General features: G+C 40.1%; 1 protein-coding gene across 1 annotated transcript in view; it reads right to left on the bottom strand.

Moving 5' to 3' along the window:
- The window catches only part of AGBL1 (AGBL carboxypeptidase 1), a 1,138,256-nt gene that overhangs the window by 761,547 nt on the left and 352,170 nt on the right, over nucleotides 1-24,539 (bottom strand). Inside the window, exons 11-12 of the mRNA XM_073623519.1 lie at nucleotides 21,409-21,986; nucleotides 3,256-3,339 (exon numbers count right to left, since the gene is read on the bottom strand). Coding sequence (XP_073479620.1) covers nucleotides 3,256-3,339; nucleotides 21,409-21,986 — 662 coding nt within the window. The remainder of the gene's footprint in view (nucleotides 1-3,255; nucleotides 3,340-21,408; nucleotides 21,987-24,539) is intronic.

The raw sequence follows: 24,539 nt of genomic DNA, 5'->3' as shown, positions 1-24,539 counted from the left end.
CTAAAAAGAACTCTTTAATGGGACCCCTATGACGGATATGCTGATATGGTGAAACAGTACTGGAACAGTAAGACCCAATTTAAACCAGCAGCTCCTTCGGGGGTAAGTGCTACAAGTACATTAATGCTATAATGGTACATAGGGAAGCTGGAATTTAGAAAAAAACACACAATAAACAGAAGCATTCTTTCTGCCAGCTGAAGCTCTACCACTCACAAATCTTTCTGATTTATAATGTTGCACTGAATGCTCACTGTGATTGGCTGTCAGAGTGATCATTCAATGAGGAAGGCTTTTGACTGGCTCCCAAGTCATAGGATCATCTTTCTACAGACACCAGGTCTCACAGAGATATGCACAGAAGCAGGGGAGATAAGAAACTGCAGGAGGTACAGGAGACACCCTGTGTACAAAGGAGGGGGTTTTACGGACGTGTTTTCATTGCCCACCTTACACACCTTCAAGGGAATTCAATAAAACAGCACATTTTTTTCGCAGGATGGCCCCATTAAAAAGGACTACACCTAATTTAGGAAAGCCTTGAAAGTTTTTCAAAACGTTCCTACACATGTGCCAGATTCGGGTACAGGTTTATTTAATAAAATTAGAATACCAATAAAAAGTTAATTTACTTCAGTAATTCAATTCAAAAAAGTGAAACTCATATTTTATATAGAAGAGTTACACACAGGGGTTGATTTACTAACGGCCAATAGACTGTGCACCTTGGAAAGTGTAATTGCACTCTGCAAGTGCAGTTGCTCCAGAGCTTAGTAAATGAGGTAAAGCTTCACTTTCAATTTTTAATACAGAAATGTTGGCATAATGAAAAGTATGTCCATGTACAGTATAGTATGCACTCACTTGGTCAGGACTCCGCTTTGCAACTCCTTTTGTGGGCAGCACAGTGGTGTAGTGGGTAGCACTTCCATCTAGCAGTAAAAAGGGTCGCTGGTTCGAATCCCAACCATGACACTACCTGCCTGGAGTTTGCACGTTCTCCCTGTGCCTGCGTGGGTTTCCTCCAGGTACTCCAGTTTCCTCCCACACTCCAAAGACATGCTGGTTGGTTAATTGGCTTCTGTCCAAAATTGACCCTAGTATATGAATGTGAGTTGGGGACCTTGGATTGTAAGCTCCTTGAGGGTAGGGACCGATGTGAGTGTGCAATGTATGTGTGGAGCACTGTGTAAATTGACGGCGCTTTATGGGTACCTTAAATAAATAGGGATAATTGTAGACATGCACCTACACTCACTCAGGTTGATCTGGATGGACTGGTGTCTTTATTCAACCTTACTAACTATGTAACTACTGAATCAATGCAATGTGGCATAGAGGCGATTAGCCTGTGGCACTTCTGAGATGTTATGTAAGCACAAGTTTCTTTGATAATGGCCCTCAGCTCATCTGCATTGTTGAGTCTGGTGTCTCTTATCCTCCTCTTGACAATATCCCACAGATTCTCTTTTGGGTTTAGGTCAGAAGAGTTTGCTGGCCAATCAAGCACAGTGATACCAGGATCATTAAACCAGGTATTGGTACTTTTGGCAGTGTAGGCAGGTGCCCAGTCCTGCTGGAGAATGAAATCCACATCTCTATAAAGCTGGTCAGTAGATTGAAGCATGAAGTGCTTTAGAATTTGCTGGTAGAGGGCTGTGCTGACTTTGGACTTGATAAAACACAGTGGGCCAACACCAGCAGATGGCATGGCTCCCCAAATAATCACGAACTGTGGAAAAGTTTGCATTTAATTTGGAAATCGAGGTCCCAGAGTTTGGAGAAAGAATGGAGAGGCACAGAATCCAAGTTGCATGAGGTCCAGTGTGAAGTTTCCATAGTCAGTGATGATTTGGGGAGCCATGTCATCTGCTGTTGTTGGTCCACTGTGTTTTTTCAAGTCCAATATGAGTGTAGCTCTTTACAAGGAAATTCTAGAGCACTTCATGCTTCCCTCTGCTGATCAGCTTTATGGAGATGCTGATTTAATTTTCCTGCAGGACTTGGTACCTGCCCACACTGCCAGAAGTACCAATACCTGGTTTAATGATCCCGGTATCACTGTCCTTTATTGGCCAGCAAACTCACCTGACCTAAACCCAATAGGGAATCTGTGGGATATTGTCAAGAGGAAGATGAAAGACACCAAACTCAACAATGCAAACAAGCTGAAGGTCACTATCAAAGAAACCTGGGCTTCCATAACACCTCAGCAGTGCCACAGGCTGATCGCCTCCATGCAACGCCGCATTGATGCAGGAATTCATGCAAAAGGAGCCCGGACCAAGTATTGAGTGCTTACTATACTGTACATGGACATGCTTTTCAGTAAGCCAGCCTTTCGGTATCAAGAATTTTTTTTTTTATTGGTCTTATGTAATATTCAAATTTTCTGAGATACTGAATTTTGGGTTTTCACTAGCTGTAAGCCATAATGATCAAAATTAAAAGAAAGAAGTGCTTGAAATATATTATTCTGTGTGTAACGCTTCTATATAAAATATATGAATTTCACTTTTTAAATTGAATTACTGAAATAAATCAACTTTTTGATGATATGCAAATTGTATGAGCTGCACCAGTAATTCTTATTACTGTCACTTTTAGAATCTGTTGCTATGGCTGAATCACCACCAGTTTGTAGATAGGCAAACTCGGGGTAAATAAGACCATCTCTGAGTTGGAGTACAGATAGACGCCAATGCTCAGAGTTGGTCATTTTCACCTGGGAAGCTGTCATGAAAATTACAGCTTTCCGAGCAGGGCTCCCTGGTTGCTATGAAGCTGGCAGCCACTGGCATGAGGAGATTCCCCCTGCCAGCTTGGGGATATTTGGACAATTATGTCACCAGCATTCCCTCCTCTTTCTTTACTTTAAGCCAGGGAATCTACCTGCTAGCAAGTAAATGGGGCTGGGGATGGACATTCTAAGCATAGTGCCACCCCTCTTCATGCAAGAGATTCAAGTACCTGTTCCTTATACAGTAGGTACATAAATCTGTCACCCACACTGGAATTTATTGTGCGGAGGAGCAACAGAATTCTAAAGAATGTCTACTACTTTATGAATTCCACTACATTAATTTCAACTTCATTCACAATCACACAGATAGAACAACAGAAAGCCAGAATAAGGTGGCAGTGCATCTAGGACAAAAGGTGAGCCGATGGTATTGTTAAATAAAACCAAGCTAAATTTCCTCAATAGAAGCATGTAATAGAAGACATTAGAAAGTAAGGAAGCAATAAATATACCTTGGGTTGTCCAAGTCAAACACAACTCGGTTAAGGAGTCCAGCAGTGTTCAAATGTCGCTGGATATCTTCAAAGATTTTATTCCTAAAAATGCAAAACAAAGAATCGATAGACACATTCCAACAGTTTACTTTTGCCTAAATTCTAAAAAGTGCAGGAAAGGGATAGATAGTCCAAGACAACCATGTACTACCTTTCATTTTTCTAAACTCAGTTTAAAAATGCAGGGAAAAAGTCTATTAGTTGCTGTAGGCATCAAGTATACCCTTGCTTTTTTCCACTTCTACTGTATATAAGCAAAAAGACATAACTATTGCAAATGAGGACTTTAAAGGTACCACATCTTAGTATAAAAAAATCAATAGTTTATTCTACAAATCAAGTATGTGAGTGACTAATATGTCATCACTTTTCATCCTCATCGGCCTTGGATGATGAATTGCTTGCTGTGACTTTGACACGTTTTACGGGTCCATGCTTCATCAGCAAGAAAGCAACAGTCAAGCTCTTTAGTATCATTCTATTACTTGCAAGGTCTCTCTATAAGTCAGATGAGGAGGTGATGAAGGAGATCGGATTTCCTCCATTGTGGTTATGGCCGCTAACCGGACCCCAAGCCTATTGCATTAGGATGTGCACCCCCAGAGCACAAACACATGTGCTTATATCAGCAGAGCAGTGGACAGTGTGAGTACAGCAGAGATTGGTGTCAGTAGAGCAGTGGACAGTGTCAGTCATTTTTTTTTAATATATATATATATATATTTTTTACAATATTATTTTTTATTATTTTTTTTAACAATATTTTTAGCAGCCCCGTTGGGAGGTTGTGGTGAAATATCAAGGGTCAAAACAAACCCCTGATGTCTCACTTTTGAGACAGGGACTGAGGACAGAGTTTTTTCAGTCCCTTTCTCTGCAGCCTCAGCTTTACTGGACAGGGAACTAATGGGAAGTGCCCTGTGCTGAGCGGCGTGTCCTGTTCTTGTGTCCTGTTCATTCACAAACTGAAGCATAGCAAACAGTTTGATTATCTACACGCACACACACAGACCAACACAAGTTGGACTGGATGGACTATTGTCTTTATTCAACCTTACCAACTATGTAACTATGTAAATATGTACTAAGCTTCAGTTAAGAATGAACACAGTAGTGATTGATGCAGATCACTCACTATGTTTATTCAGAAAAGAAAGGGACCAGTAAGTGAAATATTTGCCAGTCCCTTCCCCCGCTCTCCATCCTGAAACATCCCCGCAGCAGCCGGTGGGAGAGGATAGGAGGGAAGCTGGCAGCACTGCAGGGAGGAGACAGGAAGCAGGGGGAATCGACACGGCATGATTACACCTATGTATATCAGATTCTTCCATCCGATTTTACCATTCCAGTTAATAGATGATAATCTCATTGGTTTATGTGTCTTTTGCTGTTGCTGTATTTTTTTCTGTTGGTGTTCAAAAATTTTTTTGTATTTTATATATTTTTCTATACTATTATCTGTATATTTCTCTTTACTAGAAGGCTTGTGCTCCAAGTGGACGGAATGCCCTGAGGAAGCCCAGATTGAGGGTGAAACATGTTGGGAACTCCATCAAATTTGCTGTACCCATAAGGATTGTACCCTTTGCACTTGCTGTGGAATTGCTTTTTCTTAATCATTGTTCAAACAAAATACTTTTTAATATACTTACTTCGTCTGATATGGCAGAGGAATAAAAGTATATTAGTGAGTACTATTATATAGCTCTGTTTTAAAAAGGTCAAAATGAGGCCTCTTATTTTAGGTGGTGATATTATACTATCAGTCACTGACATTAATTGTGATATTCATGATATTCATGTGTATCTTGGCTAGAGTCTATGGGCCATGTGTATCACTATGGTCATAAATGTCTATTTCTAACAGTGTGCTGTTCTTCCATCATAGGAATAATACTTTTTGTATTTTCTAGATTACTTCTAGATTAGTGTTGTCACATTGGTTGTTCATGCATGTTCAGATACGCGCAGGGCCTTTAGGAAAACCACAGAGACCACAAGCCAGAGATATCCACCCCAGCTCATCAATCGGTTCTTTTACCAAGTATTGTTAGCCCTGGGGTGTGTGGACAGGTCAGAAGTAGCCCACAGGCATACTACCGTTTCCCATTCCAAACGTTATTGTTGATGATCATCCTATGTCGCATTCTACATTAATTATACAAAAAATTGTTACTTTTCAATTATTTGTTAATTAAGGAGAATCTAAATAGAAGGTAAACACCTGTATGGTTAGGCTATATGGAAGCAACCATTTCCTGACTCACATGATTCATAATTATTCACTTGGTCACAGCCCTGGAACTAGTATGTGGCACGTGAGAAGGGGGGTAGGACTTTCCATGAGATTTCTGTTTTGTGACAAAGTCCACCTAAGCACCCCTAGTTGGATTTAATATACATCCTACACACTGTTCACTAAGATGGTTATGTTTACCCACACAAATGAACAGGTAGGAAGGCAAGACCAAGTGTGCATATTCTTGCCAACAAGAGAACATTGACACTACCCATTCTGAATCGCACCACGAGTAAAATTTTAGTAAATCCGTCTTATTTGTGTATCTTATGCTAGGAAGTAATTAAAACATTCAGGTTATTTACTAAAACAAGGGAGTGCAAAATCTAGTGCAGCTGTGCATAGAAACCAATCAGCCTCCAAGTTTTATTGCCAAAGCTTAATTGAAAAAGCTGAAGTTTAGACAATTATACAGTTTTCTTCTTCAATTTCCTTTTAGATTTACCTTCAACGATGTTGCAAGAGCCTGCCTGATTGCATACAAATTGAAAGTGTTTAGGTTTGACCTCATATTATATGATTTTGGTAAATCTAAAGGAAAATTATACAATGTTTGGCCAGTCTAAGAAGCTGATTGGATACCATGCACAGCTGAACCAGATTCTGAGTGCTCCAGTTCCATTAAATCCCCCTTTGTGATTATACTTTTGCACTGTTTTCCATTTCTAAAGCCTCGTACACATGGTATGATTGTTGGAAAACCGAGTATATGACATACTAACGTTACACAATTGTTGTGCCACAAACACAAACGTAGTGACGTACTACGAGGAATTTCAGCTCTTGGACACCACCCTTCGGGGGCCCCTTCTGCTAATTTCGTGTTTGGTGAGCATTGAGTCTGATCATGCGTGTTTGTACTTTTGACTTTTGTGTAATGGATTTGTTTACTGACCATATGAAAATCAGATGTGGAGCCATTGTCAGACGAAAATGCACTAGCCTGCCATCCAACATTTGTTGGCCGAAAATTGGAAAACAATTGTCTAAAGGAGCTTACTAACGGTAAGAATTTAGGACAACAGTCTGTCAATAGACAATCCCCTGCCAGAATTTGAACTGTGTGTACGAGGCTTAAGGCTTCCAAGATATTTAGAATAGTACAAGGAATGTATGACCATGATCCAATTGTTATCATGTTTCTATTTTATTTTTTAGCCATTTTCTTTTGTAGGTTCATATAAGGACACGGAAAATCAGAGAAGTAAATAGATCGAGTTTAACTCTACACACACTTAGGAATTTTGTGCTAAATCAATAAGATCTGAGAACGCTTTCCTTCCATTTTATTTTTCATTTTACAAGTATTTTATTTTCAATTATTTATTGATTTTATTTGTTACTTTTAATAGTAGACCTGGACAAACAGCCTGTATTAGGAGAGTTTCTCAGACTAATCTATACTTGTACCCTGCTCTAAATTTCTCTATGAAGAAAAAAAAGAAGGATGCCTCCTAGCATAAAAATCAGAGCTTGCTGCATGCAATCACAGATCAAACATGGAATGTATCAATACTATTATGTTTATGTCTAGCAAAAAAAAAAAAAACAGCAAGGGTATCACTGAGGCATTTGAAGTGGGATGGAACTGAACTGTCTCTAACAATTGTAAATTTTTACTTAATTTTGCAAGATATACAAGGGCTGTACTGAAAGTCATGCAAAAGTGGGCATAATTGTTTTCTCAATTTACATAGGTCATTCAAATTTCACATGTTGGTAGAGTAATTCTTCCCCTAGGGTAAGAGTTATAGTAGGAGTTATGGTGCCCAGTGGTGTATTTTAGTTTTATGCTGCCTTAGGCAAGAATAAAATCAGGCGCCCCCCCCTATATAAATTTGTCCCAATGCAGCCACAGTATACCATTCTTCTCTCAGGGTCTGATGAGAATTAACAGCCATTCACAGCAGTGAACAGCTGCAGCTTCCTCATCAGACCCTGAGGCATGATTAGTTAAAGTGCCATATATAGAATTATTTCCCAGGATCTGATGTTCGTGGTGATACTTGGGACAATTGCTGTTTGTTGTTATGCGGGACGGACACGTGTGTTCGCCTTTGCCTACAAGCACTGGAGGATGGAGGCACTAAAAAAGTTTTATTTTAATATATATAATATATAATTATATTATATTATAATATAATATTATATTATATATTATATATAATATTTTAATGTTTTATTATTTTTAATCATTAATTAGTACTATATAAAGAAAATCCATGCTAGTGTGTTATCAAAAATAAATAAAGCACCTGTGCACTAAAACCTAAATATCAGGTTAATCAAAAATGTATGTCCTAAAAGTGCAGCACTAAATAAAATTATCATGTGCAAAACACCATATATTACATATATTATAGAAGAAGTACCCCCCAAAAAGATACTGAGGACTTTGGAGGCAACAAATCAACAGTATATGAAAAAGATATAGACATTTATTATAATAAAATATGTGGTGCAAACAACACCAACAAGAAATTACATATATAGCACAAGCCAAATCATATGACACATATAAAACAAATGTGAATCCTTCAGTATTACGCCCAACGCGTTTCTGGACCTGTGTAGAGACCTTTCTTCAGGGGCATTTCGTTTGAAGTAATATTGTTTTTCTATAATGAGACAAATTCACACATGAGATTCATATTTAGCGTTAAATATGAATCTCATGTGTGAATTTGTCTCATTATAGAACATCAATATTACTTCAAACGAAATGCCCCCGAAGAAAGGACTCTACACAGGTCCAGAAACGCGTTGGGCATAATACTGAAGGATTCGCATTTGTTTTATATGTGTCATATGATTTGGCTTGTGCTATATATGTAATTTCTTGTTGGTGTTGTTTTCACCACATATTTTATTATAATAAATGTCTATATCTTTTTCATATACTGTTGATTTGTTGCCTCCAAAGTCCCTAGTATTTTTTTGGGGGGTACTTCTATAATTTTGTTCAATTTTGGATGTTGGCAACATTTGGCTCTTGTCGGTTGGATTCCTATAAATTACCATATATGACATAGTACAAAACCTTTGAAGTGAACAGAAAAAACAATCAAAATATTATAAAATACAAAAATGTCATTATGCAAAAGTGCAAAATATAATATATTCATAAAGTGCAAAGTTCATAAATTGATAACTAAAGTGCTCCTGTGCAAACAATTCATGCATGCCAGTGTCCCACACTGGATAGATCGATCCTGACTGCCCAGTTGTCAGACATTCACCGTTGTGACACCTTCACCATAAATCAGATGGGGGCTTACCAGACCACCAGCGATCTTCCTCAGGAAGATCATTCAGCGCTTATTGGGATCTCTGTTCATCAGATGGAAATCCAGACATGTTCCTCTGCCAACCTCACTTATTGTGACAAGATGATCCAGCTCACCGTCTCAGGGTACCCCTGATGATGTTACATATAACAAAACGATCGTAGGGATGATGCACATACGCTGCTGCACAGATGCTTTTTTGAATTTTTTGAATTTATGACTGTTGGAAGGATAGCACTGGCTATAGTGGAGAGATTTACAGCCAGCAGCATTTTCTGTTTTATATGTAAGTGCACTGATTTTAAAATAAAACGGTTGAGACCATATTACACTATGAGGAGTCTCCCTGTTTTTTTACCCATTTTAACTCTGAGGATTCTTCCATCCCATCTGAGATGGTGAGCTGGATCATCTTGTCACCATAAGGGGAACACAGTGAGGCTGGAGGGGGAACATTTCTGGATTTCCATCTGATGATCAGAGATCCCAATAAGCGCTGAATGATCTTCCTGAGTAAGGAAGATCGCTGGTGATCTGGTAAGCCCCCATCGGATTTATGGTGAAGGTGTCACAACGGTGAATGTCTGAGCACTGTGCTGTCAGGATCAATCTATCCAGTGTGGGACACTGGCATGCATGAACTGTCTGCACAGGAGCACTTCAGTGATGAATTTATGAACTTTATGAATAGAATATATTTTGCACTTTTGCATAAGGAAAGTTTTGGATTTTATAATATTTTGATTGGATTTTCTGTTCACGTCAAAGGTTTTGCACTAGATGTCATACATGGTGTTTTGCACATGATCATTTTATTTAGCGCTGCACTTTTAGGACATACAAATCATTAGTTAGTGCCTGACCTCACAAATGCGCTTCTGGAAGAATGGTCATAGACACACTCCTAAACCTTTAGGACAATCTTCCCAGAAGAGTTGAAGCTGTTAGAGCTGCAAAGGGTGGGCCAACTCAATATTGAACCCTACGGACTAAGACTGGGATGACTTTACCCACATGTTGACCAGCGCACGACGATGTATGTCGCCACAATGGCGCAGCTGGGCAAATGGGCGTACAGGTACGTCCCCTATAAATCATGGCATTGTGGGCACACGCGCGCCACCAGTGGGGCATGTGCATGCCCGCTGCGTACTCCGTGACTGTGGCCGCGGGTCCCATGGACTCAATGTCCACCAGTGGCCCGCGATCGTGTTACGAAGCGGCAGAACGAGGAGATGCCTATGTAAACAAGGCATTTCCCCATTCTGCCTTGTGACATGACAGAGATCTACTGCTCCCTGTCATCGGGAGTAGTGATTGCTGTCATGTCAGTGGTAGCCCATCCCCCCCACAGTTAGAATCACTCCCTAGGACACACTTAACCCCTTGATCGCCCCCTAGTGTTTAACCCCTTCCCTGCCAGTGTCATTTACACAGTAATCAGTGCATTTTTGTAGCACTGATCGCTGTATAAATGACAATGGTCCCAAAATAGTGTCATAAGTGTCCTATGTGTCCGCTATAATGTCGCAGTCATGATAAAAATTGCAGATCGCCGCCATTACTAATAAAAAAAAAATAATAATAAGAATGCTATAAATCTATCCCCTATTTTGTAGACGCTATGACTTTGCGCAAACCAGTCAATATATGCTTATTGCATTTTTTTTTTTATCAAAAATATGTAGAAGAATACATATCAGCCTAAACTGAGAAAGAAATTTGTTTTTTTTATATATTGTTTGTGGATATTTATTATAGCAAAAAGTAAAAAATATTGCTTTTTTTTTCAAAATTGTCGCTCTTTTTTTGTTTATAGCGCAAAAAATAAAAAAACGCAGAGATGATCAAATACCACCAAAAGAAAGCTCTGCTTGTGGGAAAAAAAGGACATCAATTTTGTTTGGGCGCAACATCACACGACCGCACAATTGTCAGTAAAAACGATACAGTGCAGTATCGCAAAAAGTGCTCTGGTCAGGAAGGAGGTAAATCCTTCCGGGGCTGAAGTGGTTAAAGTTCATGTGCGTGTAAAGGCAGGCGTCCCAATACTTTTGGTAATATCGTGTACTTTTTCTTTTCATGTACACATTAGGCCCAACTGAATAACCTTGTCCTATAGATTCTAAATAAATGATAACACAATGACAACTGTTTGCTCCTGTAAAATGATAGACCACTGCTATGGAGCATAGTCATGCAGTAAATCAGGAACCAGTGAATAATACGATCTGTTAAAAAAAAAAGGATATTATTATGGTTTATGCCACAATTATGACTGCAGCAATTCACAATGCAGGGAAGATGAGAATTCATGGCTTAGTTCAAGAATGCGAGAACATCAAATATGTTTTATCTTATAGGATGGCATACAGGATTTTAATTAAAATAAAGTGAAAACATTCATCTGTATATACATTGCTTGAAATGTCTTCCTATTTGTTTTCACTCTTTTTTTTTTTCTTCTTTCAGTTGCCAGAACAGTGTTGATAAGATATTAAGACAGATTTAAGGAAAATGCAGTTAATATAAATTTTATAGACATTTACGTAAGAAATGGATTGGTGCTTGCTACGATAACCATCTTGGATTTATGTTCTTTTCAAGCAGGTTTAACAGCTTAGGCAGCCTGCTTTGTGACAATATAATGCACTTTTCATTACAGCCTCTGCTAAAGCAAATATGATGAATTAAAGTGTAAAGCAGAGAGCAGTGAACCCTTCTCTCCGCGGATATGCAGGCTTGAAAATCACACTGTAGGTACAGATGTTCTGGGGAGGTTGATGTGATAGAGGAAGACAAATTCTAAAGAGAAGCTGTAACATATACAAATGAAGCTCCAGAAGAATGACTTCATCTGTAAGCTGAGTGGACTGCATTTTTTTTCACTTCAATGGCAGATTCTAAAATATTATACCGCATGAGAACAAACTGATCTGAGGGCATTAATCTGCATATTATTAGCTTTGAATCTGTTCCTCTAAAATACTGGAACCGACTAAAAGAATACAGGTACATTGATCTGAAGGCTTTCTCATTTTGATCTTGACACCCTTTACTAACAAAGGTATACCAAAAAGGTTTGCAGGTGTCACTTTGTCACTGTTGTTGGAGTTTAGGTCCTCCAGGGCTAAAAGTCAGAAAGGAACCTGAGATGACACTTTCTGCTGCATGGTATTTAGATCTCTTCACCTCTATACAGCATGGGGAACCTTCCAACAAGGCCCACTGTGAATAAAAATACCACACTCCTACATAGCTCCCAACTATCCCTGATTTCGAGGGACTGTCCCTGATTTGGAGCAATGTCCCTCCGTCTCTCATTCCTTGGGGGGGGGGGGGGCGTGGCAAGGGGTGTGTCCTATGCCTGCATACTTTTGCTAATAGGTGTCCCTCATTCCCAACTCAAAAAGTTGGGAGGTATGCTCCTTTGCCCAGAAAACAATAGATAGGTTCCTGCCACGCATGAAGATGAGGAGCTTTGGGGTATGCTGCTTGATAAAGGCACAATTTTTTGGTTTGACTTTAGAACGGACAGTACAGCGTTTGAAAAAGGGAATGGCTCAAGGTTAGATTGAGCACTGATTATCCTGTTGTTTAACTGTGGAAGCCTATTTGCATAGGTCCATATTCAACCTAGGTTGTCAAACTGTGGATGAAGCTGCATCAGATGCCTTCTCAAAGCAAACCTGTGCTCACTGCAGCCATAGGCATCCCATGCACCATGCATGCATTGTAGTGAAGACACCTCCTGTGCAATCCCAGATAGCAAGTAATTGTGCTGTAAGACCCCTTTCATACTGAGGCGCTTTTCAGGTGCTTTTGGGATAAAAATAGCACCTGTAAAGCACCTGAAAAATGGTTCCCCCTGCAGTCTCAGTAGGCGATCTGCTGGCAGGACGTTAAAAAACTCCTGCAAGCAACATCTTTGGAGCGGTGAAGGAGTGGTGTATACACCGCTCCTCCACCACGATTCCATCGCACCTGTCCATTGAAATGAATGGGCAGCGGCGCCGAACCGCCGGCAAAGCGCCGCTGCAGCACCGCTTTGCGGGTGTTTTTGACCCTTTTTCGGCCACTAGCGGGGGTTTAAAGTGCCCCGCTAGCAGTCAAAAACCTCCGCAAAGACAATGGTAAAGCGCCGCTAAAAATAGCAGCGCTTTACCGCCAACACCTCGGTGTGAAAGGGGTCTTAGTTTAAAAATGACTTGCTAAGCTATTGCTAGACTTGCCAGGCTTCACAAGTTTTTTGCACAATTGCAGCAAGTCCACATTGCGTGACTCCAGATCAACGTTCTTTGCAAACATTCTGCAAGTCTGCTGCAAGTTCAGGTTCATGTATGTTGTACAATAGTCCTCCCACCACAGGGGGCACTGTGGCTGAATTATCATGCTGTCGATTTGCAGAGCTCTTGCTGTAGACTCACCACTGCAACTTTGCTCTTGCTAGAGACTTGCCACGCAAATTTTCTACAAATTGGAAAAGTGTCAACTAGAACTTGTGCTTGAAGTGCTCTACAAGTGTATAACTTGCCAGTGAAAATGTGCAGCAAGTTACCAGACTTACAATTCAACACTGCCGCAAAATTGTGGCAAGTTATCCTTGCTATCTGGGATATGCACAGACTGGTTTACCTTATAAAACTGGGCACTACAGTGGAGTAAAAAGGACCAGGACTGTTTCCCACTCTCTCCTGCTCTTATCAACTCCTTATTGGCTACAGACTATGATTAAGTCATTTAAGAAGAGCAGGTAAGGTAGACAGAAAAGCAACCAGGAAGAGTCATGGATCCTATCTACTCTTATTCAGTGCTTGGGGGTAATAGAATCTGCTTGCTCTAGACATGTGCACTAACGAAAAATGTGTTTGTTTTCATTTTCGTTTTTTTGTTTGTTTTTTTGTTTTTCGGGTCATTTGTTATGATCGAAATTCATAAATTTGAAAATCCGAAAATTCATAAATTCAAAAACTCATAAATTTGAAAATTCAAAAATTGGAAAACCGAAATTAAGAAAGAAAATCCGAAAATTTGAAAGAACCAAAATCTGAAAATTCAGAATAATAACTGACTAACTAATATTAACTAACTATTAAATTATATATATTGAAATTTCCTTTCAAATTTGGCTGTTGGTAAACGTAACAAATACGAATTTATCCAAAGTTACGTATTATCCGAAATAACGGATTCCGCATCTAAACAAATGGAACGGAATGAATTAATAATAATAATAAAAAGTTTTTATTATTGTTGTTATTTATTATTATTAAATCATTACGCTCCATTTGTTTAGATACGGCATTCATTATTTTGTTACGTTCTCTAACAGACAAATTTTAAAGGAAATTCCAATACCTATAATTTAATAGTTAGTAATAGTTAAGTCATTATTAGTTAGTTATTATTTCCAAATTTTCGGATTTTTCGAGTTTTCGTTCTTTTGTATTTTCGTTCTTAATTTAGAAATATTGGATTTAAAAATGTTCGAATTTCCAGATTTTCTGGATTTTCGAATTCTGAAGTTCTGATTTAACATCTCTGTAGAGATCTGAAGATGGCTGTGCACCGACGCTCCCCATCCAACCTGAAGGAGCTTGAGAGGTCCTGCAACGAAGAATGGGAGAAACTGCCCAAAAATAGGTGTGCCAAGCTTGTAGCATCATACAGTACTCAAAGAGACTTGATTGGTGCCAAAGGTGCTTCAACAAAGTATTGAGCAAAGGCTGTGAATACTTATGTACATGTGATTTTTTTCATTTTTTATTTTTAAGAAATTTGCAAAGATTTCAAACATTTGTCTTTCACGTTGTTATTATGGGGTATTGCTTGTAGAATTTTGAGGAAAATAAAGAATTTAATCCATTTTGGAATAAGGCTGTAACATAACAAAATATGAAAAAAGAAAAGCGCCGTGAATACTTCCCGGATGCACTGTACATTCCCAGTAGTTATCTTTGTATCTACCTGAACTGGGTCATTTTACTTTTATTGCAGATGTTGCTATTTGGCATATAAACTTAGAAACACAGAGGATTAAAGGCACAAAGTCCAAGTGGCCTTCCCATTTCTTTTGTTTGAGTATAGATCTATGTTTGTCCCAAGCATGTTTGAATCCACTTTCTGTTCGCTTACTACCTCTGGTGAAATTCTATTACAAGCATCAGTAGCGTGTAATGCCTGTGTTCATAGGCGTGCACACAGGGTGTGCCAGGTGTGCCTGGGCACACCCTAATGCCCAGGCACACCCTAATGCCCAGGCACATTCAACACACCCCAGGGCTTTTTTGCTGCCAAAATGTGTGAGAATTCTTTTTTTCTAAATGACACTGCTGCGAGTTAGACTATTTGTCATGGATGTGTACAACTCCTGTGGGAACTGCAGCCACTGGCTGCGGAGTAATCAGTCAGTCAGCCACATTTTCCGATGCTGACTCTGTAGTTCCGGCTACAGCATCCCTGTCAGCTGAATATCACTCCGCCGCCAGCTGTCAGAGATGAAGCATGTGAACTTCAGAGAGCATCGGATACTTCCTGACTGCTTACTTCACAGCTGTGGCTGCAGTCCTTACAGGAGTCACCCACCATCCTATGCCCTGTGTGCCAGAAGACAGCTTGCCGAACTCCTCTCTGATGCCGCATTTGGATGAAAACTGTCTCTCTCCTCCTCGGGTTCCTATCTGGCTGAGTCGGGGCTTTCACAGCTCCAGTACAGGTGGGAGGAGCAGGAAGAGATCATCACAGTGCACCCTCCATCACTTTCCTCCTGTCCAGCACACAGCACAACTCTCCCTGGGGATGATGGAAGAGCTCAGAGGACACATAGCAGCCTTTTACCTGTGAGACCTGTGAGTACTGACCTTCTCTGCCTGCCACTATAAAATTCTATGCTGTAAACCTGCCCTGCACTTTGCAAAACAGGTTTACTGAAAGAGAAAGTAACATTCTTGAACAGGTTAGGAATTCCTGGGACTTCTGAGGTGTTACATAAATGTATTCCACATACACATTATATCCTGTTAAAATGATTTTATTTAATAATAATAATAATGTGGAATACATCTATGTAGCACCTCTGAAGTCCCTATCAAAAACTCTTATCATAATAATACAGCCCAACTCCAGGACAGTAAAAAAGTCTATCCTTGCAGTGTGTGGGGGGAGGGGAGGGGGGTAACCTCTTTCACTTACCTGACTCTAATGTCTCTTCCTTCACCCCAAAGCCATGACATCATCACATACCATACAGGGACATTAACCCTGTATGGTATGATAGGGAGGCTGGAGTGTGACCACAGCCAGTAACTTAAAGCGGAGCTCCACCTTAAAAAAAAAAATATTAAAAGCCAGCAGCTACAAATACTGCAGCTGCTGACTTTTAATAAATGGACACTTGCCTGTCCCAGGGTCCAGCGATGTCGGCAGCAGATGACGAGCAATCGCTCGGTTTTCAGCTGCCCCCACCGCCATCCTCAGTCAGGGAATCGGGAAGTGAAGCGTTGCGGCTTTACTGACGCCCTGCGCGTCTTCACTGGTCCCCATTGTGTTGTGGGAACTGTGTGTTTCCCAGACCACAACGGGGGGGGGGGGGGGCAGGCATCTGTGGCTAGCTATTCCTTGAAGTGGGTGCAGATACCTGTATTATACAGGTATCTGCACCCCCCTCCCCCCCTGAAAGGTGCCAATTGTGGCACCAGAGGGGGGGGAGGAATCAGATGAGTGGAAGTTCCACTTTAGGGTGGAACGCCGCTTTAAGACCCCTTTCACACTAGGGTATTTTTCAGGCGTTTTAGTGCTAAAAATAGCGCCTGTAAAGTGCCTGAAAACTGCCTCCTCAGTGTGAAAGCCTGAGTGCTTTCACACAGGGGCAGTGTGCTTGCAGGACGTTAGGAAAGGTCCCGCAAGCAGCATCTTTGGGGTGGTGTGGTAGAGCTGTATACACTGCTTCTAAACCGCCTAATGCCCATTGGAATGAATTGGCAGCGCTGGCGAAGCGCCTGCAAAGCGCTTCGGCAGCGCCGCAACATGGCCAGTTTTAACCCTTTCTTCAGCCGCTAGCAGGAGTTAAAAGCGTAAACCTCTATGCATTTATTATTTTTTAATAAAAAGTTGAACAAAGGCACTTGGGTCAGGCAGGCACATAAATGGGTGGTTTTATGTACACATATGTGAGTATTTGTGTGTGTGTGTGTGTATATACAGTATATGTGTGTGTGTGTGTGTATATGTATATATATAATATATATATATATATATATATATATATATATATATATATATATATATAATTATTATACACACGCATGTGTGTTTGAGTTTTGGGGTGCACACCCTAATGCAATAGGCTGCGCACGCCTATGCCTGTGTTCCTTGGCAGCTGCTGGTCTCATTCCAGCATCCTGGTTTTAGCTGAGCTGCACTCTCTGTCTGACTGTCCACCTGCAGGGTGGTTGATGTAGACACAGCCTCTGGGTGGAGGAGACCCAACTGCCTTTAAGCTTACCAAGCCTAGTGACATGTTTGTGATAGTGCTTGCAACATGTGTTTCAGACTCCCTGTTTGCCTGCCTTGTTCCTGTGTCTTGACCTTTAACTTAATCTGATCCCCGCCCTGCCAGCTAGTTTGGATTCCCTTGTTTTAAACCTCAGATTGGACTTTGGACTACTCTCTGAACTAAGCAGGGCCACTTTTAAGGCAGGGCAAAAGGGGCAGCTGCCCAGAGCCCTGTCATTGTTATGGGGCCCAAAGCAGCTGCCTCATACTTGCCAACTATCCTGGTTTAAATTCCCTCGTCTCTTGAGGTTTTAGTCCCGTGCTGTGTGCCAATATCTCAGTGTGAAGTTCTGCTACTAATGCTGCCCAGCTCTGCCATATTGTTGTGTACAGATGACTCACCTGCAGACCCTGTGTTTACAAGTAAATTACCGGCATTCATATGTAAATAGCGACGGCATTCATATGTAAGTAGCACCGGCCGGTGGCATTAATATGTATATTATGCCCCTCTGAGGTCATATCCACAGTAATCTCTAGCAGCCAATCAACAAGCAGAAATCATGTGCTGTAACCTCTAGCAACTAATCAGTGAGCCGTAATGTGTGCTGTAACCTCTAGCAACCAGTCACTGAGCGGTAATGATACCCTGTAACCTCTGGCAACCAATCGCAATAGCTGCCTGATCTGATTCAGTAAACTGATTTTGAGTCCAGCTGCTACTTATTGTATGTCTCAGAGCAGGTGGAGAGCGAAACTGCATAGGGGGCCCCCAAAAAAGTTTTGCCCAGGGTCCAATCAATATTAAAGACGGCCCTGGAACTAAGCCTGCCTTTTGGCCATGGATTTCATTCTGACTACTCTGTGAAACTGGACTGCCATTGGACCACCTTGCCTGTCTGCCAACTGCAAGCACCTGTTTGCTGTGCTTAGCTCACGCCTACCCCGGCGTGGTAGCCAGGCAACTATAGCATTGTGTATAAGACCTGGGGACAACCGAGTACCAGTAGGCCTGCTTGCCTTATGGGAAAGGGGGCCACTATAGGTGAAGAACACAGAAGCCAGCTATAGTGCCTGACCACTAATGCTAGGAGTAGGTATGACACTACCCTTTCAGTAAAATAATACTAAGATTAGTTTTGAACTTTTCTCATGCTAGTTTGAGGTCATGTTCCTCTGTTCTTGATCTTGACTTCATATTCAAAACACTTAACTATGTTTTTTGTTCTGTTTTAGATGTCACCATGATATTTTCAGTGAAACTGAACCCAAAAAGTGAGGAGCTGCCATGTTATGTAAATTGCGCTTAAGGCAGACTGCTTGTGTGCGGGGCATTCATCCCTGGGTATCATCTACTCTTTTGGTAAAATAGGGTTCTAAGGTTCATTTTGAACTTTCTTATCTTGAGGTCATGTCCCCATTTTCTTGATCTTAGCTTGATATTGAAAATACTGCCCTCTCAAAGATCTGCAGACTTGTTTTTGTTTTTTTCAATAAATATATTAGAAATATGATGCTAGAACAAAGGGCATTGTGTTATCCAACACCTACTTTCAATTAAAGCCTATAGTATTACCTGTACTATATTAGCACTAATAAACTACTAACCACATTCAACATTATCACCTCCCTGATTGTTACTCTCCATTTTTCAGACCTACATTCCATACACTGGCTAGGTTCTGAAGCATTACAGTTCGTGTGAAGAATTTCTCATCCTTTGCTAATATGGAAAAGAGGAAGAAACACGCGTACAGAGAAATACATTTTTCTTGATCTTAGCTTCATGTTGAAAATACTGCTCTCTCAAAGAGATGCAGGATCTTAGGTAACAAGTTCTTTTCCCACATATTTTACTTACCAATTGTTTATTTTTTTTCAATAAAATATAAGAGAAATCTGATGCTAGAACGAAGGCCATCGTGTTATCTAACACCTGGCTTCAAGCAAAGCCTATATTGTTTCCTGTACTATGTTAGCAGCAATTAACTACTAATCACATTTAACATTATCACCTCCCTCATTGTTACTCTCTCAATTTTTTAAACCTAGGATTCCATGCACTGGCTAGTTTCTGAAGCCTTACCATTTAAATGTTAAGAATTTCCCATCCTTTGCTAATATGGAGAATAGGAAGAAACACACAGAACGAGAAATACATAGCCTCTGATAATGTTAGTTGTGTTGCTGCCATGCTGATCCAATAGCTTCAAAAGTTAGCATTTTCAGAAAAGAAGGTCAGCAACAGCAGTTTTTGGATTTCTTCCTTATTTAAAAGGTAATATTTGATTATCACTATGTAGGTTAATAAGGATTTTAATATCTCAAAAGGGAGCCACACACAAGGGCTTACTAACATTTCATTAGGGAACAATCCAATTGTAACCAAATATGCTACTAGACCAGCCCGTCTTAACTTGTATACCCTGGAGGAACCTTTAAAATAAATTTGAGGTCTCAGGGAACCCCTGCTAACAAATATAATATCTTCATTTAAAAGTAAATATGTTTAATCAATAAGCTGCTAAAAGTTTTAAATGAAAGAATAAAGAATGTGCCAAACCTAGTATTTTTTATGCTCATCATGAAGAAAATTAATAATAATGTCCAGAAGAGAAATAAAGATTGAGAAAGTTGTAGTGTCCTCTTACACCAGTTGTCAGTGAAAAAATGTCCCCTATATGGGTGGTGAATGGAGAAACATCCCCTTACATTAGTAGTCAGTGAATTAATACCCCCTTACATTAGTGGGTTGGGGAAAAATGCTCTCTTACATTGGAGGTCAGTGGAGAAATGTCTCTTTTTTATTAGTGGGCAATAAAAAAAATCTCTGGTGATCAGTTTAAAAGTAACCCTGTACATTGAATGTCAGTGGGAAAATTGCACCCTTATATTAATAGTCATTTTAGTTGTAGATTATTGTAGATTATTCATTAGTCACTGCCTAAGGTACTCCTAGCATCCACTGGAGGAACCCTAGTTGAGAAAGCCTGTACTAGACAAAGCAAATCCACAAGACTTGCTCTAAAGTTTGATGCCCAAACACTCACACCACTACTCTAAAAGTTTTCTTAACTGGTAACAATTTAAGTCAAAATGCACTTAGTTAATAAAAAACGGAAAAGCAAAAGGACAAGAGAGAAGCGCCAAGCCAATCCTTTAAACAGCTTAGGAATTTATTCAGTATATAGGTATAAAACAACACTAAAAACTTGCGTGAAAAATGTTGGAGCACTTGCAGAGTGCTGGAGCAGGTGGGAGCTTCCATGTGCAGTGTCACAGGAGCACAGGAGGACCGCCGGGAAGTCTCTATTGAGGGATCCACGAGCGCTGTGTGTTAGCCGCAGCTGGAGCCTTGGTAAGCCTTGTGAAACGTCGGCTGTGTGTCTCTGCGTGGGAGTGGTCTAGGGCTGTCAAACTGGTTAGCCGCCCACATGCTGTTTGGCCAATCAGAACGCTTTTCGAAGGCAAGGCCATGCCTTCTTCATCAGTGGTCCTCCTGTGCTCCTGTGACACTGCACGTGGAAGCTCCCACCCACTCTAGCACTCTGCAAGTGCTCCAACATTTTTCACGCAAGTTTTTAGTGTTGTTTTATACATATATACTGAATAAATTCCTAAGCTGTTTAAAGGATTGTCTTGGTGCTTCTCTCTCCTCCTTTTGCTTTCCTTTTGTTCACAGTTCCCCAGCCTCGCTCCCTTTACAGCCTCCATTTAGAGACTTTTTTTAGAGACTGTAATTTTTAGGGGTTCATCTCACAGAACTTTGAATCCACTCACCATTCACACGGTTGCACCTTCATGTATTTGCATGCAGATGCATGCCTCTTTATTTAAATTTGAAACTTTAATCTTTTTCACCAGATGGTTTAGTGCTGAACATTATACCAATATTGTGTATGTGTTTCCTCCTAATGTCAGTTAATAAAAAAAACTCCTGTAACGCGACAAGATTTGAGTTCCTGTGTTAAGAAATAAACATAAATGCAAATACTAAATGAATTAATATAAGAATGAATTGAGCAGAGTCACCTCTGTGATCCAAACTTCTTATCTTCAAGTTTTTGGGTGAACGCTGGAGAAGAGTGGCCCCAGAAGTCTGGGAAAGCCAAAACTCTGTAATTAGGAACCGATTTTGTTTTCCCGGCAACAGTCATGTAAACACGAGGGTCATGAAAAGGTATGTTGCCTTTGTGTTGTTCCAAAAGTTGTTTTACCACCATATGACTTTCAGACTCATCAACATCATCACTCAGTTTTGGTTTGCACGATCTGACACATTTGCTTGGTCCTCCACAAGTCATACTTGAGCTTGAAGCTGGTTGTTTTTTTAGCTGGTGATGCTCCTTAACTATTTGCCCTTGCTTGTTTAGATTCCTCTCCTCCAGGTTAGATCTTTGGCTGGGACTTGTACTTTGCTTTCTTTGTGGCAAATGAGTCACATGTGAAAATGTATCTCCAGATGTTCTCTGCTTAACCCTTTCGTGGCAATCCTCCATAATTCCCTCAGTGGGTGGAATGTTTTGTGTGCATTCGCTGGATATATTGTCTTTGTCACTTGTCACTTTGCCTTTGTCACTTGAGACTTCTTCCGTTTCTGAGTCCTTGTCCTTTAAGAAGCCAACAAAGTGAAATTGTAGGAAGCTTATGTAATGACCCACTAAATGCATGCCAAGTACATGTTTTTTTTTATATTTATGTATAACACGAAAGTAGAAGACTAAGAAGAGAGAAGTTTGCATCACAGAAAAAAAACATAACAACAAAGAAAACACATAATCACATTTCCATTTACAACATACAATTTGCAGGGTTTTATCTATCACAAGCCACATGTAGAGCCTTGGGTAGCAGAAAAAGGAGACTGTGCCAAAATGCAAAGAAGATTCCCCCACCTCACTTTTTTTTTAAGTTGGTCAACATATAGATATGTGCAAGTTGTAGATCTGAAAGCTGGACTAAAAGAAGGAAGGGCTTTACAAAGGAAATACTAGACTCTGTGTAGCTCTTAAAACTGAGTTAAACCTTGAAAAAAATACTGAAAGGTAAGATTATGGTGTCAGAAGAGATCCTATTGGACCTTTCTGTCATAAACCCTTCCTCCCTGTCAGAGAGTTTTTGTACACTGAGCAGCACATGCACAGCTCAGCATACATTTACGGCACCACTTTGATGATTATATTGTACCACTTTGATGGTGATAATGTGACTCTAGTACATATGCGTGGGATTTACATCATTGCAGCCCTGCCAACCAGGCGGCTGAAATGTCAGAACATGAAAGGAAGACCAGGAGAAGATGGAAGCACCCATGACCAACTCCTTGGGCCCCAATAAAAACAAAAAGCATTTGCGGCGATTTAATTCCAATTTTAGTTCTTTCCACTTTGGTGTTTTATAGCTTCTGCAGAATAGTGCTATTTCGTATTTTTGTTGCTAGAAAGATATAAATTGTATGAAAGGTTTACATTACAGAAATTCAGGTAATTTATAACTGAGTTGTTGACTTTTGTAGAGTTTAGAAGAACCTTTCACAGCCTTTTTACCCCAGAGGGACCTTTGAAATAATATTCTGGCCTCAGGGAACCCCTACTAAAATGTATTCTTTGGCAGTCACTGGGAATAATGTCCATTATATTGGTGGTAGGTGGAAAGAATGTCCCCTTACAGTGGTGGCCTGAATTCCACCCCTGCAGACAGCTAAAAAGATAATTGGTGTCATGCAGCTGGGTCAGCCAAGTGACATTGGATACGGAAATAAGCAGGCACTATAAGATAGAAGGTCAATTAGCCACAGCTAATGGAACACCTAGAAACCTCTAGAGGAACCCTAGGGTTCCACAACACCCTGGTTGAGAGTGGCTGGTTTAGAGCCAGCTAAAAAATCACTAGCTTCACTAGATACGTTTGTTATATACAGTAGCTCAGTTGCTGAAAGCCATGGCACATTATCAACTTGTAGCTGCCTAGAGAAGAACAGTGGTTAGTTACAGCAGCAACTCTGAAGAAGCTACAAATCACAAGAGAAGTAGAGTATTTTGTAGTTGCTACAAATCGCTGCTACAAAATTGATGGTGTGACATGACCCTTACAATATGCAGTCAATTCATCTTTCTCTGAAAATTCTTGACTGGGGGCCCAAAGGCACATGTCACACTAACGATTTTAAATCTGCAATTTTTAGCAAGTATAGAATCGCACTCGTTTTTTTTTTTAATGAACTGAAGTGAATAAGAGGTCCAAGTCATAGAGATTCCAAGCAATTTGTAGCTCATTTTGAAAGTGACTTTTTATAGCATTTGAGGCTTGCTACAGTACCTCCAGGTTCAGTATCTATTCATGCACAATGAAAAGTTGAAGCTGCACTCGAAGATTGTGACACCTATGAACTATACATGGATTTATGAACTTTTTATGGACTTCATCCAATTAGTTATGGTTATGCATTGATTACTGTTATTATCATAATTTTATTGCACCGTGGTAATGATGTGTTAGCACTTTAGCGCTCTTACATTGATTTTCACATTTAAAGGCACATTCACCTTTGAGAGTGGCAACCCATTTATTGAATTTAATTTAAATATTTGTTTATATATTTTTTTCACCCATTCATTAGTGCAGGAGTATATACTGGTGTGTTATACACATCTATATACCCACAAACTCAGTATCTATTCATGTTCAAAAGCAGCTGTGAATGACTATGGTACACAAGAGATTTTTAGCTGCCAGTGATGTGTGTGATTTTTTTTTTGATATAGCAGCCAAAATAGGGTTTTTACAATCACCAAATTTTGTGAAAGTTGCCTTCTAATTTGTGGCACTGCATGGCAATATTAGAAAAGAAAAGTGAGTTAGCCAAGACACTTCCTGTCACTTTAAAACAATAGCTGTGCAATATTTGCACTGCCTATGTGTCCCCTGTCACCTTAAGAAAAGTCTTTATCAAGCTTATAAATGCCTTTATCCTACTGGTAAGTAGGAATGCGTTTGACTCGAACATCGGGTGTTCGCCTGTTCGCCGAACAGCGAACATTATGCCGTGTTTGCGGAAAATTTGAAAGCCGTGGAACACCATTAAAGTCTATGGCACACTAACATGAAAAACCAAAAGTGCTCATTTAAAGGCTTATATGCAAGATATTGCCATAAAATGTGTA

The sequence above is a fragment of the Aquarana catesbeiana genome, linkage group LG03, assembly GCF_042186555.1.
Source record: "Aquarana catesbeiana isolate 2022-GZ linkage group LG03, ASM4218655v1, whole genome shotgun sequence".
NCBI classification, from domain to species: domain Eukaryota; kingdom Metazoa; phylum Chordata; class Amphibia; order Anura; family Ranidae; genus Aquarana; species Aquarana catesbeiana.
This window is presented reverse-complemented; position numbering and strand designations above follow the sequence as displayed.